The following is a 22,352-nucleotide window of genomic DNA, read 5'->3' on the forward strand; positions in this document are numbered from 1 at the left end:
CGCTATGGGGTACTTAAATTGCTTTATGGGATTTGGGAATATTTGCTTACAATGTGCCGTAGCTTCTGTTTCATTTATGGTGTGTGTGTATGTATATGTATGTGTACGTGTATATATATATATATATATATTTATATATATATATATATATATATATATATACACACACACACACACACATATACGTATACGTATATGTATACATATACATATATAGACATATACGTACATGTATACATATATACATATATATATATATACATATATACATACACATATATATATATATATATACATATATACATATATACATATATACATACACATATATATATATATACATATATACATATATACATATATACATACATACATACATCTATACACATATATACATACATATGCATATACAGATATACATACATCTATATACATATGTATATATGTATAGATATATGTGTGTATGTGTATATGTACATGTACATATACATGTATATGTATATACACACATACATATATATATATATATACACACATGTATATATATACACATATATATATACACACATATATATATATATATATATATACAAACACACACATACATCTATATACATATACATATATACATACACATATACATATATACATGCATCTATATACATATACGTATATGTATATAGAGATAAATTAAATTACTCCATACAAACCAAAGGGAACGGCAAAGTAATGGATGAATCACAAGTGGAGGAAAAAAAAGAATGGAGTGCACTCAACTCATTTGCCGTCTAAAAGCGCAAGTATGAGGATCTGCGCTAATGGAAGCTGAGCTAAATCAATGCAGGAGAAAGGAGAAATAGAACTTGAGGATACATTTTGTAGTTTTTTTTAATAGAAAATGGATTGTTAGCTTATTTATCGCTTTTGACAGCCATGGGCGTCCAATCCATTTCAATTCAAGTGATTGTTCAATCATTCGCTGCCATCAAAAACCACTCAAAACATCCTATTATTTGTGCTAACTGACGATTTGAACTTGACAAACGTCATTTTTATGTTAAGCACGCTTAACTCACCTTATGAAATAACGAACAAATATTGCAACCAGCCAGAATTCCAACAGGGAGACAACTTTATTCAACGAGAAATATTTACGAATTTGCGTAATTCCAGAGAGATGAGCTGGAAAATTGGGTCACCAATAACATTGACATTCCAATGAACCAACCATTCATGTTCTGAGCTGTTCTAGAATAGTTGGACTTCAAACTGGTCACTTGGGAAAAGCTCTACCGAGGCTATAAAAAAAACCAAAAACTAAAAAAACTATCCTATCAGAGCTATTCATTTAAGCGTTCTCCGCTTCTCTCTCTCCACGGCACCCCCTTTGTGATATGTGCGCATTACGACACGTACCTGCACGCTGTGCTTGCACAAGCCTGGCGTAGACCGCGTCGGCCGACTCAATCAGCGTTCTGCTGGTCTGGATCATCTGCCGGACAAAAACCATACACACTTAGTGCCATTTATTTTCTTCTTACCGTATTTTCTCGCATATTAACCACCCCTCGTATAAGCCGCACCCTTAAAATGGCCTAAAAATGGTTGAATTTGATCATTTCTCTCATATAAGCCGTCCCCTGATTCACAATTTTCACCTCCATATTCATGGTTTTAATAGGGAAAATCTATTTTAAAGGGAAAATCTTAATGTTTTATGCAACATACGTTTTTTTTTGTCTTGAATTTCATTTATAGAAGTGAAAATAAATTTGGTTAAGAGTTTGATATGTTTATCTTTTCTCTATTTTGAAATTGCATTGTCTTGCGTTATGGCGTTTGGTCTTTGTCGCTTTGCAGTTTTGTGCATGTCAAGTCGAATTTGTGCGCAGATAGGCCAAGCCGTACCCTTGATTCAGTCACCATTTTTTTTTGTTACAAATACAGCAAGTTGTATTAGCCCATTTTCTTCTTACCGTATTTTCTCGCATATTAACCGCCTCACGTATAAGCCGCACCCTTAAAATGGCCTAAAAACCGTTGAATTTTATCATTTCTCTCGTATAAGCCGTCCCCTGATTCACAATTTTCACCTCCATAATCATGGTTTTAATAGGGAAAATCTATTTTAAAGGGAAAATCTTAATAAAAATTATCGAACGTGGTATTTCTGAGATACTGTATGGATCGATTGCTGGATTGCACATTTCGAAAAGGTGTTGCCTGCACGTAGACAAATTCTGTTTTGCTAAGTAAATGTGGTTAAGCGTTTTATCGGTTTATCATTTCTCTATTTTGGAATAAACGACCGTATCGGCTGCATTGTCTTGCGTTATGGCGTTTGGTCTTTGTCACTTTGCAGTTTTCTGGATGCCAAGTCTAATTTGTGCGCATATAAGCCATACCCTTGATTCAGTCACCATTTTTGTGTGTGTTACAAATACAGCAAGTTGTATGAGCCTTTTTTTCCTCATTATACTTTTCAACAAGGCCCCAAAATGGAGCCCATCTGCTTCCTCTAGTTTCCTCCCTTGTTCCTCATTTAAGCTTCAGTGAATGTCCTTAATTAGCATGTGGTTTGGAATGAACCGTGACATTTTATTCTTATTAGGGGCATTCAAATTGTTGACAGGTCAACTTGCCCTTACCACATCTTTAACTAAATACTTTCTTTTGTGTTGGTTCCAACTGGTCAATTTGACCCACAACATTAGAAAGATATGACTCAGCTCAACTTTCTTTTTCCTCCATTAAAATGTTCCCTTCACTATTTTTATCGAGTTTCCTTCTCTTTAGTTCACTGTTGTTAAGACTTTCTAGGAAAAAAAACTGGTTACAGATCACAACCAATTAATCATTTCTTTTTAAGATTTAATGTGGTATTATAAACAGAGTATTTTGCAACTATTACGCAAGATGAGCTTCTGATATTGTGGGCGTAGGAATCTCCGACAAAATAGAAATATGCTGCGCCTCGGGCTATTTTTGTTCTCAAGAGTCCAATGTTGATGATTATAATGCACTCATATATTATATATTATTATGATTGATATATATATATATATATATATATATATATATATATATATATATATATATATATATATATATATATATATATATATATATATATATATATATATATATATTAGCCCAATGGCAGGCAAGGGTTAAATATTATGGAGGAAAAAGAAACTGGATAAAGTTTTTGGTGTGTTTCAGGCTTGTTTTAACTTTTTTTATTCATTGATAATATTATTAGTTCATAAAAGATGTATATAACAGTGTCCAAATAAGTATTTTAGACTTTACAGGGGTGAAAAAGGTCTTCATATTTTACATTTTGAACTTATTCAGGTATAATTTTAAGATGTTATTGTTATTCATGCTTTAATTTGGTCCAAATACCGTATTTTCACGACTATAAGGCGCACTTAAGTCTTAAATTTACTCCAAAATAGACAAAGCGCCTTATAATCCAGTGTGCTTTATCATTGGAAAAAAAAAAAGCGTCATTCATTGAGGGTGCGCCTTATAGTCGTGAAAATATGGTAAGTATTTTAGACTTTACAGGGGTGAAAAATGTCTTCATATCTTACCTTTTGTACTTATTCAGGTATAATTTTTAGATGTTATTGTTATTCATGCTTTAATTTGGTCCAAATAAGTATTTTAGACTTTACAGGGGTGAAAAATGTCTTCATATCTTACCTTTTGTACTTATTCGGGTATAATTTTAAGATGTTATTATATTGACAATTGTTTTATTCATGCTTTAATTTGGTCGACTCACAGTATATTTGATTTGAAACACCCACTAAGAGTCACTTTCGTTTATTTTTTCTCTCCAAAATGAGAGTTTTCACTTTGAAACATAAACACATTTCAAGTATTTAATTCATCATGAAAAGTCATGACTTCCATTTGGTGTTACTTAAGCGTTCCTTACCATGTCGTAGGCGTTGAGCACTTTGCGCAGCAACTCGGGCACCGGCCCTTCAGCCTCCATGGCCGGGTACGTCTCGCTCAGGTCCACCGTCACCCTGAGCGAACGCTCGCTGTTCATCAGCCAGGTGGACACGGTCAGGATGCACTGCTTCATGTTGGCGGCCGGCGTCAGCCCGCAGAGCTCCTTGAAAGACACCGTGGCATTCTGGGAAAGGACGAAAGAACGACAATGTCAATACAGTAATCCCTCGATTATCACGTCTTCACTTATCGCTAATTCACTATTTTAAAAAGGGAAAATCTATTTTAAAGGAAGAAAAAAGAGAGTTACAGTAGGGGTGATCCTACTTGGCGATTTTTCAATTATCGCGGCCATGTTTGGTCTACATTAACCGCGATATTCGCGGGATTACGCTACCAACCAATCTCCTTTCTTTGTCTGTTTGCGTTCGAGAAGGAATAAAGAGATTCATTTTTTCCATCTTTTTATCTTTACAAGGGTCGCAGGGGGTGCTGGAGCTTATCCCAGCTGACTTCTGGCACCAGGCAGGGGAAATCCTGAATCGGTGGCCAGCCAATCAGGGCACAATGACACAAACAACCATTCACAGCTTGGGGCAATTTAGAGTAGTCAACCAGCCTAGCCTAGCATGTTTTTGGAATGTGGGTGGCAACTGGAGCACCCGGAGAAAACCCATGCGAGCCCCGGTAGAACCTGCAAATTCCACACACCTTGGATTGAACCCTCGGCCTAGAACAGTCAGGCTAACGCGCTAACCACTCAACACTAGGGTTTTTTTCCCAATCAAATTTGCTGGATTTTTCCCACCGTACCGAAAATGATTTATGAAATCTAAACCGGGAACCATTTCAACTCCAATTCAAATCCCGTTTGCAGTCCATTTCTCTGACTGGCTTTCAACTCCACTTCCTCGACCTCCCATTCGCTTCACACCACCTTTGTGAAAATACCATCGGTCACTTTGATTTAAACCACAACCGGAAGCACAAATCTCCGCCAAAGACAAAGCGACTTGACGAATGGAGGCCTGGGAGCAAACACACTTTCAAAGGACCCGGGAAGCAATGGTATTTAAGAACCAGCGCTTGCAGAAAATTCTCACTTGCTGACGGCGTGTCATCTCAAGTTGGATAGCGAGCCACTAAACGGGAAGGAGGACCGGCAGCGGCGCATAATTACACGTGGCGCCGTCTTTATGCCCGTCCCAGTGCGCTTGTAGAGATCCAATTATTTGCACTCATTGCGCCGAGCGTATTTGTTTTGCTCGTTATGCATTAAGAAGCCACGGCGGTCGGTGTTGGGAAACCCAACAAGAGGCTTGTGTTTTTAATTATGCCCCCCCCCCTACTTAACTCCCCTTCCCACATTCCCCCCAATGGAATCTTTGTGTCCCCCGTACAACACTTCTTTTGTTTCTATTCCAACGGATCTCGGAGGTGGATGTCAGTCCAGCCTATAGGACAAGGGTGTCAGACTCGGGTTGGTTCGCAGACCGCATTACCGTCAACTCGATTTCATGTGGGCCGGACCATTTTAGATAGAATATTTCGATTGTTTTTTTTATAAATGGATTAAAAGAACTGGATGAAAAGCCCTGAATATGCAGTTTTTTATTGATCTAAAACAATGTTTATTTGAGCTTTTTTAATATATTTTTAGATTTTACAAAATGATTTTTGAACTAAAAACACAAAAAAATTGGATTAAAAAATGACAATTATTGATTTAAAAGGGGGAAAATCAGGAAATGTAATATACATCTATACTCTTCATTTTAATTTGATCCTAAAACAGAAAGTCGGCACTCATGATTTACTTTCCCGGGCCACACAAAATGATGCGGCGGGCCAGATTTAGCCCCCGGGCCGCCACTTTGACACATGTGTTATAGGAGAACCCAGTTTAGATGAATAGAAATGTGTCCAAACTACGGCCCGGTGGCCAGTTTTTAACGGCCTGCAGCAGATGACAAAAATGTCAATGAATAGGGCGAGCACAAGAAGCTTGAGTCCGGCCTACATTTGTCTGCACTTCTCAGGGTTACGCTAGATCAGGGGTGTCAAACTCATTTTTTTGTCGCGGGCCACGTGGTAGTTTCGATGACATCCGGAGGGCCGTTATATCTTCCAACTAGTCTGCCAAAATTAATCGATTAATAAATTGACAGCTTTCTCGATCGTGCTAGTCGATAGATCATTTTTGGACATTCAAATTAGTACAAATTGTTTCCAATTATTGATTTAAAATGAGGAAACACAGGAAATAATCTACAATCTTCATTTGAATTTCATCATAAAACAGAAAGTTGGCACTCATTATTTACTTTCTCGGGCCACACAAAATGATGCAGTGGGCCAGAGTTGGCCCGCGGGCCGCCACTTTGACACGTGTGCGCTAGATGGAGCTAGTCACCTCTCCGCTGCTGCTGATTAGATAATAGGACATTTTAGGAGGATCTAGGCAAGGAAGATGATCTTTAAAACCTCCAGACTACTGAGGGACTGTGTGGTAACCTCAGTCTCAGTCTGCAGAAGGTCTCCACCTTGTGGACTTACTGTGTGTGGCTCCAGTTTTTTAGCTAGGTCTACAATGTCTTCTGTGTCTGTCTTGCTACTGCAGCCAAGGAAATTTCCCGAATACGGGATGAAATAAAGTTGTAATCTAATCTAAACATTGCCTTTTTATTACCCCAGCAGTGTAAAACAGCCATTTTTAACTGGGAAAGTTGGTATTGAATGAACATGTTTTACTGCCATTGACAGTAAATTGATTTTAGACGTACAATCGCTGCCAGACCTCGAAATAGATTGAACCTCAATTGCCGTCAATTAATATACTTCAAAAATAATATTTTTTTCAGCTGATTCCGATGCTTTGTTTAACAGACTCACTTTTATGAAAGTGGTCCTGGGGTAAAAAAAGGTTTGGACATTCCTGAATTAAGGAAATGCTTCCAATCCTGCATAATATTTACCAAAAAACTAAAAACTGAATCAAACTACACTGCCTGCAAGCTTTGATTTTGTTCAAACTGAGTATAATGTTATAATATAAACCTCTTTTGATAGAAAGGGCAAATAGCTCCTATCACAACGTCTTTGAGCTCCGTGCTTAAAAATCTGTCTTTTTCCGTTTGAGTTATTTTTTAGCGTTCCGATTTGAGTGAAGAACGCTCTCCAGAGATATACGCTGCTTGATGCCATCTGGGCTAGTCTTGGCTCGGCACCCGATGGCCCAATCCAATCGGGATCCAAGTTGGAAGCTCCCCACAACCGGCCACTCACTACAAAGCGTTTGCCAGTGTCTGCTTTTTACATTAAAAAGACATTTTCTTTCATTCATTGTCCGTGAAGATCTTTTCAACTCCCCCCCCCCCACTTTAATCTCCTCATTAAAAAAAGTGCTATTTCCATTTCAAAAGGAAATGAACTGTTGTTTGATCCAACCATCGAGCGTCCGCCTACCGCGAATTCTGACGTAAGGTACAAAGGCGCCATTGTGTGTCATTTACCACGCGTGTCATCCTTTGCCCATATCGAGGAATTTTCTCGGTTAAATTTAGGAGTTTTAAAGTAGTTCTTTGAATGCCTAGCAACCCACTTTCTTATCCACTGGCCAGTAATTGCCCCTCATTAATGATTACACTATTCATACATCGACTAATTGCATAGCAATCTCGCAGCTTTGCTGCTCTCTTACGCAATAATGGAGCACAATTAAGCCACGATCAAGTCAAGTCCGGTCCGAACTTCACATTAAGTTCCAACTACGCGGTGTACTTAGTTGGGCGTGTCTGGTTCGACGACTCGGTTAAAAAAAATAGATTTTTCATGATGTCGATGGTCGTCCCTGCCACTATTTTTTTGGGTTTAGAGTTTACCACAGTAATACCTTGAGATACGAGCTTACTGCGTTCCGGGACCGAGCTTGTATGTCAATTTACTCGTATCTCCAATCAATAAAATAACTGAATACAAATTAATTCGTTCCCACTCTATGAAAAAAACACCTAAAATAGGATTTACAATGGGAAAACATGTTTTCATTGTTCTAATTCACAAAGTAACAAATACCTATCCAGTTCTGTACGGAATTATTACCTTTGAGACAGACGGTAGCGGCTAACGGCGGCTAACGGCGGAGGAGAGAGACTTGAAGGCAACAAATTTAACTTAAATAACTTTAGATTACTATACACACACACTTAAAAATATTTTTTAAGCCAGCTCAGTCACGCGTACACACACAACACTCATGTTTTTCTATTATTTCATGCTTATATGGATTGCCATCATACGCATTTTCTTCTCTGAATAACGTAAAAAAAAACGTAAAAAATGCTAACTGCGGAGCCGATGCCCGTAGATATTTTTACGCGAGGGATATTCGCCGAGAAAGTACAGATCGATGCTGTTCCAATAAAACAGCCTCTCGCATACTCGGCTACTTGACGACCGTCTCGTATCTCAGGGCAAAAAAATTGTTCTGAATTTTCCTCCTATCTCAAATGTTGGGACACTCGTATGTCAAGGTATTACTGTACCGGTATTTCCGCGTTTGTCGTTACCTGAACGTTTTCTCGGAGGTCCGTGGCCTCCCTCAGGGGTTGAGTTGATGCCCGGAAAAGTTCATCCACGACTTTGATCCCCGTCGTCTTGGTGTTGGTGTATTCGCGGGTCTTCCGACCCTTCCTGACAGAAATACCTCTCTTGTGGGCTTTCCCTCCCCCTCGCCTGTTGGTGATGGCCACGTGGACAAACAAGGTGGTGTTGGGTAAGAACTCCCCCGTCAGAGACTGCAGGGGGACGTGGCGGTATCCCGGCTGCAGGCACTCGAACGGGATGGTGTACTGTCCGATGAACTCGTCTCCGATGTAGTCGTCGTCCAGCACCACAAAGCGCAGGACCGCCAATTCGGGCAAGTTGATCTGGAATTCGAAACTCTCGTCGAAGATGGGATCGTCGCCGTTCTGGGACACGGTCTTGGTCCTCTGCTCGGCGCAATCGGCCGGGATGCCGTGGATCTCCACGTAAATGTAAGGTTCCACCACGTCGCCCTTGGCCGCGGACCCCCGGGGCTTGGGTAGGTTTTGCCCGCTGATCACCTTGATGTGAAGGAGCTGGGCGGAAACCCCCGGCAGCGAGTCGCGAGCGTTGGCGCTGAAGTAGGACACCTCTTCCCTCATGATGGCCGGCCGCAAGACGTAGCCGCAGTTTCCGTTTTGTCGGAACCAGCCCAGGTTGAGGTCCATCATCAGGCCGGGGGTCTGGTAGTTCATGGCCACGATTTGACAGCCGCATTTCCAGAAGTCTTGAGGATTCATGTTACTGGCGTCAATCCTCATGGGCGTGGGGTACACCCTGGAGAGAAAACGCTTGTTGTAGCAGACAAATTCCTCCGGGAACTCGTTGGCGAACCTGTTGGCGTCCACCTCGTTAAAGGAGCACATCTCCCAATATTTTTGCTCCCTTTTAGAGGCGTCAAAGTCCCTGAACTGGATCGATTTACACAATGACACGAGTTCAGACAGTTCCTTGCACAAACGGAGTATTTTGCAGCCCAAGCCGTTAAGATGGTCTCTATCGTCGACTCCGACCCTCCTGGACATCTCCAGACCTTCTTCCTCCTCTGTGACGTCCCCCTCCAGCTCAGTGCAGTTGGGTTCTAGCCGCTTCCCCTTGATCAGGATCTTACCTTTGAGTTTCTCAGGCGAGGGGAGGTAGTTTTCCTCCTTGTTGGGGGTGTCCACATAGAGTTTGTCCCCAAGAATCTTCTTCATGTGTTGGGCCATGACCCTCTGCTGGAGGATGGAGCAATGAGCCACCAGACAGAGAATCAGTGGGTACTCCGAGCCCTCGAAGGCATATTGGTTAATGATGTCCAAGACCTTGGAGAAGGCCAGCTGCGAGGCCACGGAACTCCCCACGTAGACCACCGGTTCGTTGTCGGGGCCGTCCCAGACGATGACCTCGATGCTGCGGCAACCCATCCTCAGCACGCGGATGTAACTACTGATGTCGGAGGAACCCCAGAAGTGGTCCTCCAGGAGGGAGGCGTTGTGGGACGAGTTGATGTAGTAGTGGGACAAGGGCTGGTTCATGTCCTGGCACACCCGTTTGTGCTGCGGGTCAAAGATGTGGCATTCCGAGGAGAGGAGGTAGTGCGTGAAGCCATCGATGGAGAGGTAAACGCCTTCCCGGCCTTGAGCCGACGGCTCGTACTTCAGAACCATGTCCCTGCACATGTCCTCCGTCACGCCTTCGACGCCCTGCTCCACCTCCACAAAGAGCATCAGGTCCTTACAGTCCAAGTACTCCTTGTTGCTGGAGAATTGCATGAGCAGGAAGAAGATCTCCGGCCGTGTGCAGAGCTCGCAGTAGGCCTCCACGAAGGTGTCCATGTTGATGGCCTCGCCGTATTGGTCCTTGGCTTTCTGCAGTTCTTTGAACTGAAGTTCGATCATGGCCTCTTTCATGCCGGGGTTGAGCCCCTTGATGATTTGAGTGGCCCGGAAGAGGTCAATGTGTCCTTCTTTCTCGATGTCTGCCAGCTCAAAGACCGAGCTGATCCAAGACGTCCGCACGCTGGGTTGGATGGGTTCCACCACGTCCACCGTGTGTCGGCCGTACGAAACCAGGTACCTCAGGCCCATCACCCACGTGCTGACCACGTCCGCCGTGGTGGCCACTAAATCCAACGACTCGTAGTTGTCCCCGTAGATGATGGAGAAGGCGCATTCGTCTGGGAATTGATCGGACAGACCGTTGCTGCGAAGGACGGGGGTCTTTTTCCCCAATCGGACCTCCTTGATGCTCTTGATCTCCAGTTTGGCCTTTTCCGAGTCCTTCTTGGAGGGCTCCCAGCGAAGCCAGTGCATGTCCGGATCCAGCAGGAAGTATCGGTTGTACATGCGAGAGTTGGAGCGCACCTTCTTCATCTCGCAGCCCTCCATCATGAAAGCCATGCAGGCAGCTGTGCTGTGGATCTTGCGGTCACTTGGCATGGAGCTGAAGGACACCGTCTTTTTCCTCACCTGCCTCTGCTTGGATCCATCCTGAAAAAAACAAAACAAGGGGGCGGGGCATTTACTCAATGGTTTGCATAGTTAAGAAAACAGCATACTGTGGTACCTCACATACGAGTTTGGAGCAAATATTTATCTTGAGATACGAGACAAATTTGGATATACGAGCATACAGCGGACGCGAGAGGCTTTTTTCAGTGTTTTCTCCCCGTTAGTCATTGCGAATGGCGGAGCTTGTTCGCTAATACGAGAGGAGTATATACTACTTCTCGTTGGCAAGTGGTCGTGCGTTATCCTTTTGTGAGGACATTTGTGTGCATCATTTTGGGAATATTTTGAAGGGAAGACAAAAGCAAACAACCCTCGATAGGTTGCGTCTGAAAGTCAGGGTGGAGGCGGGGCCAATAGAGCCAACATAAGAGAAGAAAGGTATCAAAATTTCAAACAAAATTAGAATTAAATTTAGTGTAAGGTTAGATTAAATTTATTTTTGAGTGTGTCTTCATCGTAATCCAAGTTCATTTAAATTTGTTTATGTTATGTTACGAGCGCGTTGCCGTGCAAAAAGTCCACATACGAGCTCAGTCCAGGAACAAATTAAGCTCGTATCTCGAGGTACCACTGTATTTTAAAAAAAAAGACTAAACCCTTAGAACAGGGGTGTTAGTAATTAGCGCTAAATATTAGCGTCACAGAACGTTTCAGAGAAACACACAGCTCAAGAGAATAGTAAATCTAACAAATTTGGTTTAGATTGCCAGGATTGAAGGTAATAAAACATAGGATGGACTAAAGCCTTTTCCATTTTCAATTCCAAAACAATAAGCTCAAAAAGACAGATGTTTTTTTTTGTTTTTTTCAGAGGACAACGACCAGTGGCTTCAATCACTCTCCGTCTTGGCGTAACCTCCTGCAGACAGCTTACGCCGACAACCATCTGATGAATCGTCCCGTGAAGCATGGTTCAACTAAAAGGCAGAACCAAGTTGGTCTGAGCCATCCGTCTTCCTCCCGACAGCCAAAATAAGACGAGGGCCGCTACATCATCTTGATTAATGAGCAAACCTCAATGTGACGAGATAGATAGAAAAAAAATGAAATGATCAAGCCTTTCCAATGCTGTCCAAATCGGTTGTCCCTTATCTGCAATTGCTCATTCTGTGGAATGAATGAACTTACTAGCAAGGAAAAATGGTAAATATTTTCTTCAAGATTAAGTGAAATTAGCTAAAGTAGTTACAATCCCCATCTGGAAATTGGCTCAGTTAAAATTCCAATATAATTTCGTTTCAAAATACGTAATGACGACGGCTGGCTAAATAAATATATAAAAATAGCTGTCAACCTCGGCCAATTGCTCACCTTATTAATGATTGCAATTATTAAGCAATAAAAAAAACATACAAATGCAACACGGCACATATTTACTTTACAAATTTTTCTCCAAAATGGACGGCTTTGTGTCGCGCTATACTTACTACAATACTATAATTAAATTAATTACTATAATAAAAAGGGCGGAAGTGACTGATGCGCGAATTAGCAGTCGACGATGATGTTTGTCGTCTGCTACCAGTGACCGAGACGATCCGGATTAGAGCCGAAATGGGTAAAACCAGATTGGTTTTACAAAAAAAGTACTTAAAAAAATCCCATACAAAGGTTGTTACACTGTGTACACAATTTGAAATGATCAAAAACCCTATAAAATGCGGGAAAAATGTCTAAATTGACAGGTCTGCTAAAACAAATGAGGTTCTCCAGAATTCAATTCCTTCCACAGAACTGTGAACATTGTGAAGGTCACATCTCTCAACAAATTGGCAAAATGTTATTTCCAATTGAGCAACCAACAACCACCCAAGATGCAACATTTGACTTGATCCGATGTGATGGTTGAGCAATGTGTTTCGATGCATCAACGCTCAAAGGTGTGGCGAAAGAGCCCATTACGAGGTGGTCCTTTCCACCACGCGGTCATCGCGCCACTCACTTCCAAAAACACGTCGGCGACAGACGCGTCGACAGAAGTGTCGGGGCGCGAGAAAGCTGGTGCAGATGGCCTCGAGCCCCCCCCGAGACTCCCTCAGTGTGATCAAACCAGATCAAGACCTCAGCGTGTCAAAATTAAAAATCACGATGAGCTTTTCTTATAAACCGCAAGAAGGGAGGAGGAATAAATCTAAAAAAATAAATGGTCAAAGGTCATCGTCAGGGTCACCCCGGCGACCCAGCAGGGATCCCGAGGGTGCAACCACATATCCCACAACACCGACATGTGTAACCTGCCACGTAATACTACCCAAGACGGCCATCATTCAAACCCTAATCGAGCGCACTTCAAAAAAAACCTGAAAAACCAGAAACGTCTGGTCTGCGGTGGACTAGAGGAAGAGGTGACGTGGATCTACGCTAACCACGTTTACTCGCAACAGGAGGGAGCGTGAGTGATGTTGCGGGCGGGAGGAGAAACGTCTGACAGACCGAGAAAGCCGCTTTAATGACTTTAATAACTTGATTTGTTTGGATGTTTTAGGCATGCTGTGCAACCTCAACCCCAATAAAGCAAATTAAATCACCCCCAAGAGCAAAAGCCGCGTCAGAAGGAGAGAGAAAACCTACACTTCTGGTAGAAATAGAGTCCCGAACGCTCGTTTCGTTAGCTCGGATGATCGATTGATTGTGACGGTTCTTATCGTGAAAACTGAATTCTTAAACCAAGCTCAATTTGGGCCATTTTTGCGCAAGAAGACCGCATTGCCGCAAGTCAACCTTGTCATCGTTTGCCAGCCAAAGCTGTCAAATGGGCGGACGGCGAATTTCTCAGGCGGCCATTGTCCCGCGCATCACAACATCTTAATGTGCTAGCTCAAGTGTAAATAGCTTTTAGAGTTCTGGGAGGGAAAAATAAGTGCGACTGCGGTGTGGACATGCCTCGACACCCTCCCGTTCCTTACAGGAAATGGATTTACGCTTCCCTCTGCTAGGTCATTTGGCGCTAGGTCCCTTAGCATGGGATGCGAAGATGCAGCTTGCCTTTTAACACCGTGGGTGTAGCGCTAATAAATGGCAAGCCACCAGAAGAGCACGTAAAAGACGAGACGGGCAATCTCGCTAATTAGCGGCCTGTCGAGGGATTGGAGGTCAATGTTATCGAGTCGCCGAACCGGGCAGGGCAAACATGGCCGCCGGAGACCGACCGAGCTACTTAGCACAGTCAGTGAGACATATTCCGTAGAAGAATAGATACTTAAAATTGTCCTGTACGCAAAATAGCGCAACTACTTATTAAATGTCTCACGTGAGAAAGACCATACAGAATCCGAAATGTATTTGTGTACTAAAGTTAAAAGTTGTTTTAACTGTCAAGCACTGAGCAGAAAAATTAAGGTCAGATCAATTTTGATAGGACACTTAGCACTAAATTGACATAAAGTGCTTCGCGAGAAGTGAAATTCATTTAACGGGAAAAAATGACTCATAATAAATGTATTCAAAACAAACCACGCAATACAAGAACTGTAATAAACAAAAAGTAATGAGACAACACAATTGCATCAGCGCTTTTAACCTTCCCACAAAAGGTAACTAAGGGGTTTCCTGCAGGTGTACATCCTGAGCTCTACCGCCTCCTGCTGACAAATTGATGTCGCTACGACGGAAACCTTGGAGGTCTTAACAATTTTGTACGTATCGTAACGTTGCTAAATTAACAGATGACAACAACAATGGAGGATATCCCACATTCCCATTACAGCAGGAAATCTTGAGCAAATATTTGCACTTTTCAACATCCTTCCACTTCATTTTAAAGTAACGCAAGCATGCGCCGTCACGCCGCACTCTCCCGCGGCGCCACGTCATGCTTCCCTGGCGTTCCCTGGCGTTCCCTAGCCGCCATTCCGGTGCTTTTCCGTGACCTTGCGTTAGCAATGGGGCCAATTATTTTTCCTGAAGTACCTTCTGCGCCGACTCTGTCAGGTGAATATGCGTCTACATGTGCGCAGGAACCGTTGCCGAGCGGCCGCCCGCGTACAATCCATTTCGAGACCAGGTTACCGTCGACTCTGTCCAACTGTTATTGTCTGTTATTGTAAAAGCGCCGTAAAATCATAACACGAGGGATGTTTGAATGTCGCTCATTTAATTTAATTAATGTTTTAAATTTTAATTATTTTAATAAATATCAATTTATATATTATTGAATAATTAAATAATTGATTTAATATGATTTAATAATTACATATTAACTGATTTAATATGATTTAATAATTACATATTAATTAATTTAATATGATTTAATAATTACATATTAATTGATTTAATATGATTTAATAATTACATATTAATTTATTTAATATTATTTAATAACTACATATTAATGTATTTAATATTATTTAATAATTACATATTAATTTATTTAATATTATTTAATAATTACAGATTAATTTATTTAATATTATTTAATAATTACAGATTGATGTATTTAATATTATTTAATTATTACATAATAATTTATTTAATATTATTAAATAAATAATTATTGATTTATTTAATACTATTTAATAATTTAATATTAATTTAATATATATAATAATAAATAATATTTTAACAACATAATTTTAAATTAATAAAAAAAATAATTGTGCAATATCTTAAATTGTGCAATATTTTAGAATTACCTTGCCCGGACGTGACTTTTTAAATTATTTATTTATGTTTTTACTGGGAAACACGCAACTGTTGTATAATAACAATAAAGGCTTTTGACTTTGACTGTTATGATTAAAACAAACTGCAACTCCGATCCATGTTTTAAAAAAAAAAACCACAATTAAATTTAGTGGTGCGCAAAATTACATAAGAAACGGAGACAATTTCAACTTTACTTCAAGTATGACTAACACATTATGAATTCAAAAGCACCTTGAAAAGAGTAAAGGATGCTTATGAAAGGTAGCTAATGCGGAGTGTTTAAGTTGAAAAGAGAAGGTTAAGAGCATCAAAGTAGTTTCTTTCAATTTTTCCTTTTCGGAGACCGAAGGGTGCTTAAGAAAATGTAAAAGTGCTTAATACAAAGAGCTTTGCCTTCTATTAACAATATTACATTATATTACATCATTAGACATCCAATCAATTTCAGCTATAGCAGGCTATAAAAGCTTAAAAAGAAATCCGTGTGTTTTTCATTTGAGAAAAATGAATTAATGATAATTTTTTTTTTTGAACTACCAAAAAAGTGAACCCAGAATATTTGTTATTAAATCGTTTCACTTTAAAATGCAAGTTAACTTGTATCATGAATAGGGGTTTGCCTAAGAATCAAGAATTATAATGTGGGGGATTTTCAGATGCAATTTTTTTAGACATCTTTCTGAGTAAACAAGAGAATAAAAGTGCATTCATGATAAACCTCATGACAGATTCAAACTCGCCCCCACTTCCCACCCGCTCAATGTTTAATAATCCCTTGTGGCAGGCCAACAGTGTTTTCTCCTCCATTTATTATCACAGTGATTCCCTAATTTCCCTAATGGTTTTCTCGGCACAGGAACGGGAATGTTTGCCAGACGTGATGGCCGAAGAGCAAGAAGACGCTTGCCCAAAGATGTCCCATCAAAGCGTTTTTTTTTGTCGTTGTTGTTGTTGTTATCAATCATTTTCACACCGGCTCATTTGCATATCTTTTCAAGTCATTGTTCTCTCTCCCATGTCATTTTTTTGGAGCTGTCACTCAAATATTAGTAGTTTTTGGTTAATTTTTTTTGCAAAAAAAGACCACCGTGACACTAGAAAAGAATCAGTAAAGCACGATGGTGATAGCATTTCACCTCCTAGGAAGAAAAGTAAATAAATAAACGACTTGCTTTAACCTTAAAAGGGAAATGCTAGAGCCACCAGAAGTAGGTTAACATTTATGAAAGCAGTTGTTAGCATTAGCGGATATGTTATGCAACCGCCGCCGTCCACGTGCAGTCATCCCTACTTCCCACTTTGAGTTGTCGCTGACCATTACGCTATTTTATGTCGCCTCAAATATCAGCCAGCGCCAGATAGAGGAAGTCGAGTCTGGACAGGAAACTGACAAACGGCAAAATGTCATCAAATAAAATGACAAGCTGCCACCAGATTACAAGCAACGAATAAATGTTATCTCAACGAAGCCAAATGGCGTTACGTATATGCGCCTGAGTGAGGCGGGGTCAAGCGGCGAAACATCAGGGGTATTATGGAAGTGTGAGTGAGCCTGCGATAAATGACCTTTCTGGAACACAAGTTTTCCATTAAAAGTACTATTTGACTGCCTTCCACTGCAGTTCCTCGCTGGAGTCGATGCGAGCATAACCTTGACTACAATCTGCAATGCAGTGGAAACAAACAGCAGTCCACCTCAATTGGACTCTCTATTTGGTTTTGACACTTGTTTTTTTTTAGTATTTTGTTCTAAATAGTATCTCCACTACTCCCACCCCAAAAAGTCAGTTTTTTTTTAAACAAGCACTGACAGGCTTTGATAAATGTTTTCTAGAAGGTCACTGGGATTGATTGATATTACATCATAGAAAAAACTATTCCTAATTTATAGGCTGCTATGAACATGGGTTGGCAGGAAATGATCATGTAGTACTACGTTTCAATAGAAATACAGTAATCCCTCGGTTATCGTGGTTAATGTAGACCAGACAGGGCCGCGATAAACGAAAAACCGCAAAGTAGGGTCACCCCTATTTAAAAATAAATAAATAAGAATTTCAGCGTGAATGTTCACATTTTTATGAACTGAATTGTTTTTAAAAAAAAATTTTTTTTTTTTTTACTTCAGTGCTGAGTTCTAGTAGCAAGCAGAGGACAGGGGAGTGGCTTCCACTTGCAAATGTCAGCGTGGATTTTCACATTTTTATGCACTTACAAAAAAAATGAAATTAACCCCCCCAAAAAATCCCCGAGAAAAAAAACACGCCATGTCGTGAAGCTGTGATATTTGAAGGATTACTGTACAATTTCAACTACTGAACACTCTCAGCTCTCCTGGTTAAAATAGATTGGACATCTAGCGGCACCATTGACATCAATGTTAACCAATCAATAATCCCCTTTACACAAAACGAAATGCTTGCTTTCTCTGCATTTCCTCCCCTTATTTTCCCTAAATATGAACCGACCGTGACCTTAAAAGATATGCATCGAACCCTGTTATACACTGACTTTCAAATTAGCAAAAAAATAAACAGTTACCAACTGCCCGAAAGAATGATATTTTGAGTAATGCAATTGCCCAACGTGACAGACGGCATTAAACACTGTGTATTTAGAGAAAGTGCTTAAGTCAAGCTCGGAACGGGAGCGGGACAAAGCTGGTCTCGTCACGATCCGAGCCGTGTTTGTTTTTGTATGAGCAAGCGAACAGAACGACTGTTGACTTGCCGATTGCTTTTTTTTTACACCGCCGCTCATTTGCACTTCCTCCAGTCGCCAAGACGACCAAGCTACACAACAAATATATTTTTTCTCCAAGCAGGAAACATATGAAAGTTACGTAATTTCCATGTTGAAACTGCGGTTTGTATTTTTTCCCCCCCCGTTGCCACGCACCCACACTTGCGGCCTGTGCGCGAAAGCCACACAAAAAAAATCCCACGCGGAGCGCATTCACTATCCGAACGCCTACTTGATGCGTATTTTTAAACATCCAAAGAGGAGAAGCCATTGAAGCGGTAGAGATTGGAGGGGGTGCTAGAGCTGGCAGGTGTTCAGTGGAGACCGCTCACCTGTTGTAGGTGGGTTTTCGGCAACGAGGGGGTGGGCAAAGGGGAACCGTGTCGCTCCCGGGCTATTCTTTGCCTCGGGCGGAAATCAAAGACCCCGCAGATGAGCTTGGATCAATGAGGCCTTTCTCGTCTTTGACACATTCCACGCCGGGTCGGTAAAGCCCACTCAAGTCTAAAAATAATACCCGCAGCCTGATCCTTGGCCCGCCGCCTTCTGTCTCGTCAAGAGGCTGGCAAGGCGACTGACGGAGCCTCGGAGTGCCAGCGGAGGCAAAACTATCAGCGAGGGGGCTCGTTATTTTTATTTTTTTACTCGCGTAATCATTCTGCCTCATTTGCTAAGCAACTGACAGGTTTGGAAGCGGATGCTAACGACGTATACACACACTGAGCACAACGTTAGATTGGATTAAGCTTTACTCATCCCGTATTTGGGAAATTATATAGATAGTTATAGTGCATTCACTACTTCCCAATTTTTTTCTGCTATTAATTATTTAAAAAATAAATAAGCTTTATTCATCCCGTATTCGGGAAATTATATATATAGTTATAGTGCATTCACTACTTCCCAATTTTTTTCAGCTATTAATTATTTAAAAAATAAATAAATAAATATATATTTTTTAAAGTTCATACAAATGTGAAAATCCACGCTGAAACTCGTAAGCGGAAGCCACTTTTGCTACTAGAACTCAGCACCGAAGGAAAAAAAAAAAAAAAATTTAAGTTCCTAAAATGTGAATATATATATATATATATATATATATATATATATATATATATATATATATATATATATATATATATATATATCGAAAAATTGCGAAGTAGGGTCACCCCTATTTAAAAAATATAAATATGTATATACACATATTTTAATTATAGATCGAGTACTGCGCAAATATATTGATGCTATATACATACACATATACACATACATATACATATGCATATACATATACTACATATACATATGCATATACATATACTACATATTCATATACATATGCATATACATATACTACATATACATATACTGCATATGCATATACATATACTACATATACATATACTACATATGCATATACATATACTACATATGCATATGCATATACATATACTACATATACATATGCTACATATACATATGCTACATATGCTACATATACATATGCTACATATACATATGCTACATATACATATGCTACATATACATATGCTACATATACATATACTACATATACATATACTACATATACATATATACATCCTTTCTTTTTAAAGTGAAGAAAGGCTAGTCTTCGACACGGCCAAAATGTTATTCTTTTAAATGAATCATCACCTTTGGGTAGTGACTGTAAAGTGATATAATAAGGTTTGCAAATACAATTATAGTATAGATGCAAATTCATCTGTGCGGAAAACACCTTTAGGTGCTCTGAAGTCAAACATAGCGTGAAAAAAGTAGGTTGAATTACTGCTGAGGCCAGTTATTTTCTTTCGTCCCAGGGGTGGACACAAATGTAGGACATGAAGGAAGCGCTTAAGTGTGTGTGTGCGTGAGAGAATGGACATTGAAGGGGAAGTAGACGTGAAGGTTGAGGTGATCTTTAACATTCTCTCCAAAACGGAGGCCCCACGGAGAGCAAACTTGGGGTCCAAGAGGCCTTGGATCGGCGTTGGGAGGAAGAACAATGCTTCCTATTTTTAGTTCTGCCGCTCAGAAAAGAATGGAGTCCTTCAGAGACCAAGTGAACAGCAGTACTGGGAGATGTTGAGGAAGGAAAGGAAAGACACAGAGGTCCTTACTCCGCCAGAAGCTGACCCAGATACTACGAAAATGCCAAGGCTGAGCATGTCAAAGTACAATTACGCATCAAGAACGTAATGAGGACACTTCGAGTCCAAAGATCAGTGTCATTAAATTCTGATTTTGGAGACTGGCTGCTCTGTTGGAGCCAGAATCCTAGAAATGTCCCCGTTTGGACAACATTTGCAGACCCTAGCTGAGGTTCCTAGAGGCTAGCCACCACAATAATTATTTACGAATTTCCATTCCGAGCTATCCATTGCCCATTGATCTAGATCAGGGGTAGGGAACCTATGGCTCGGGAGGCATAAGTGGCTCTTTCCATGGGTGCATATGGCTCTCCACTAACATGTGAGGTAAAATATGTTAATCACTAGTGAGAGAGCCGAGTCCCGAACGCACCAATAGGAGCGTCACGTTGACACTGTGGTGTTGAGACTAGCTCTAGCACCACTTTAATCATAATTTAGTTTGTATTACTCTTCTGCATGCATCTTCTCATTGATACGGATTAATTAGCAACAGCATAAAAATGTTGTCAAAATAATTCAGAGACTTTTTGTGATTAAAAAGTGGTGAAATGACACAAAAAAATAGCACATTTTCATATCTTTTACTGGTAAATTCTGAGAATGGCTCTTTAGCAATAACAATAGAAAATAAGAATTGTTTATGGCTCTCTCTTTCAAAAAGGTTCCCGACCCCCGATCTAGATCAAGGGTCTCCAACGATTTCAAAATAAGGCCTGGAGGATTTTACTCCAACCAAACAAGGCACGAGGACCAGTTCCGAGACCCCTCCCTGATCTAGATGATTGCAGAAAGTGTCATTTGGACCATCCCAAGAAGTTGCGTTGTCTTAAACGCAAAAAACTGTAAAGTAAACCGGCTAGAGGACCTAATTAGGAAGCCTTTCCTGTAAATATTCGTGTCACCTAGCGAGCGAGGCGAGTTCCTGTGGTCAAGGAAAACTGGCCATCTGGCAGATTGGGCTGACCTGCCTCTTGGCCCCCATGAAACACTGTGTCATTTGTTTATTTATTTCGTCTCCCCCGCCGCCAGACTGGGCCAAATATTAGCGCCGTTTCCACCAACGGATCAAAGAATTGTCAACATTGCTGATTGGATGCGCTAAGCGTATATTTGCAGAAAAAAAGTACCATTAGTGAAAGATTACAAATCGCTGACTGTTTGTCTGGACAGAATGTATTGCCAGATTAGCACGATTAGCATTAAGCCGCGCTCCTGCCAAGGAAGGCAACTCGTTAAGATCCAACGATAAAAATGATAAGTGTGTGCAAACTTTCTCAAAGCGTTGCATATATTTAGGGACTTTGTGTCTGAATGACTAATCACAGTTGGTTAAAAAAATAAACTAACTCTACTACTTACAACTGTGAAAAAAAGGAAATACATCAACAACTTTCCTACTGTTTTTATGGCTTTTATGCAATTTCATGAATTATCTTATTATAATCGGGATCGTCCGATCATTGTCAATGGCAGTGAAACGTAAGTATTGCAGTTCCGATAGATTCGATGACCGTCTCCTCTCAAAGACAGCAAATGGGAGGCGCTACAGGGCCATAACAGCCAAGACAAACAGACTCAAGGACAGTTTCTTCCACTATACCTAACTCGACCTAATCAAGACTTATTGGTAACCACTTTAGCCACTTTGTACATACTTATTTTATCTATGTGACCACTTATTCAATGTTGACTACTTACCCATGTAGACTACTACTTATTTATTATGTTGGCTACTCATTTATTT

At 40.5% G+C, this 22,352-nt stretch overlaps 1 protein-coding gene across 1 annotated transcript in view; it reads right to left on the bottom strand.

Annotated features, from left to right (window-relative positions):
• The window catches only part of LOC144088446 (inactive phospholipase C-like protein 2), a 54,472-nt gene that overhangs the window by 7,667 nt on the left and 24,453 nt on the right, over nucleotides 1-22,352 (bottom strand). Inside the window, exons 2-4 of the mRNA XM_077618865.1 lie at nucleotides 8,538-11,024; nucleotides 3,950-4,153; nucleotides 1,417-1,492 (exon numbers count right to left, since the gene is read on the bottom strand). Coding sequence (XP_077474991.1) covers nucleotides 1,417-1,492; nucleotides 3,950-4,153; nucleotides 8,538-11,024 — 2,767 coding nt within the window. The remainder of the gene's footprint in view (nucleotides 1-1,416; nucleotides 1,493-3,949; nucleotides 4,154-8,537; nucleotides 11,025-22,352) is intronic.

The sequence above is a fragment of the Stigmatopora argus genome, chromosome 14 (genome assembly GCF_051989625.1).
Source record: "Stigmatopora argus isolate UIUO_Sarg chromosome 14, RoL_Sarg_1.0, whole genome shotgun sequence".
Classification (NCBI taxonomy): Eukaryota; Metazoa; Chordata; class Actinopteri; order Syngnathiformes; family Syngnathidae; genus Stigmatopora; species Stigmatopora argus.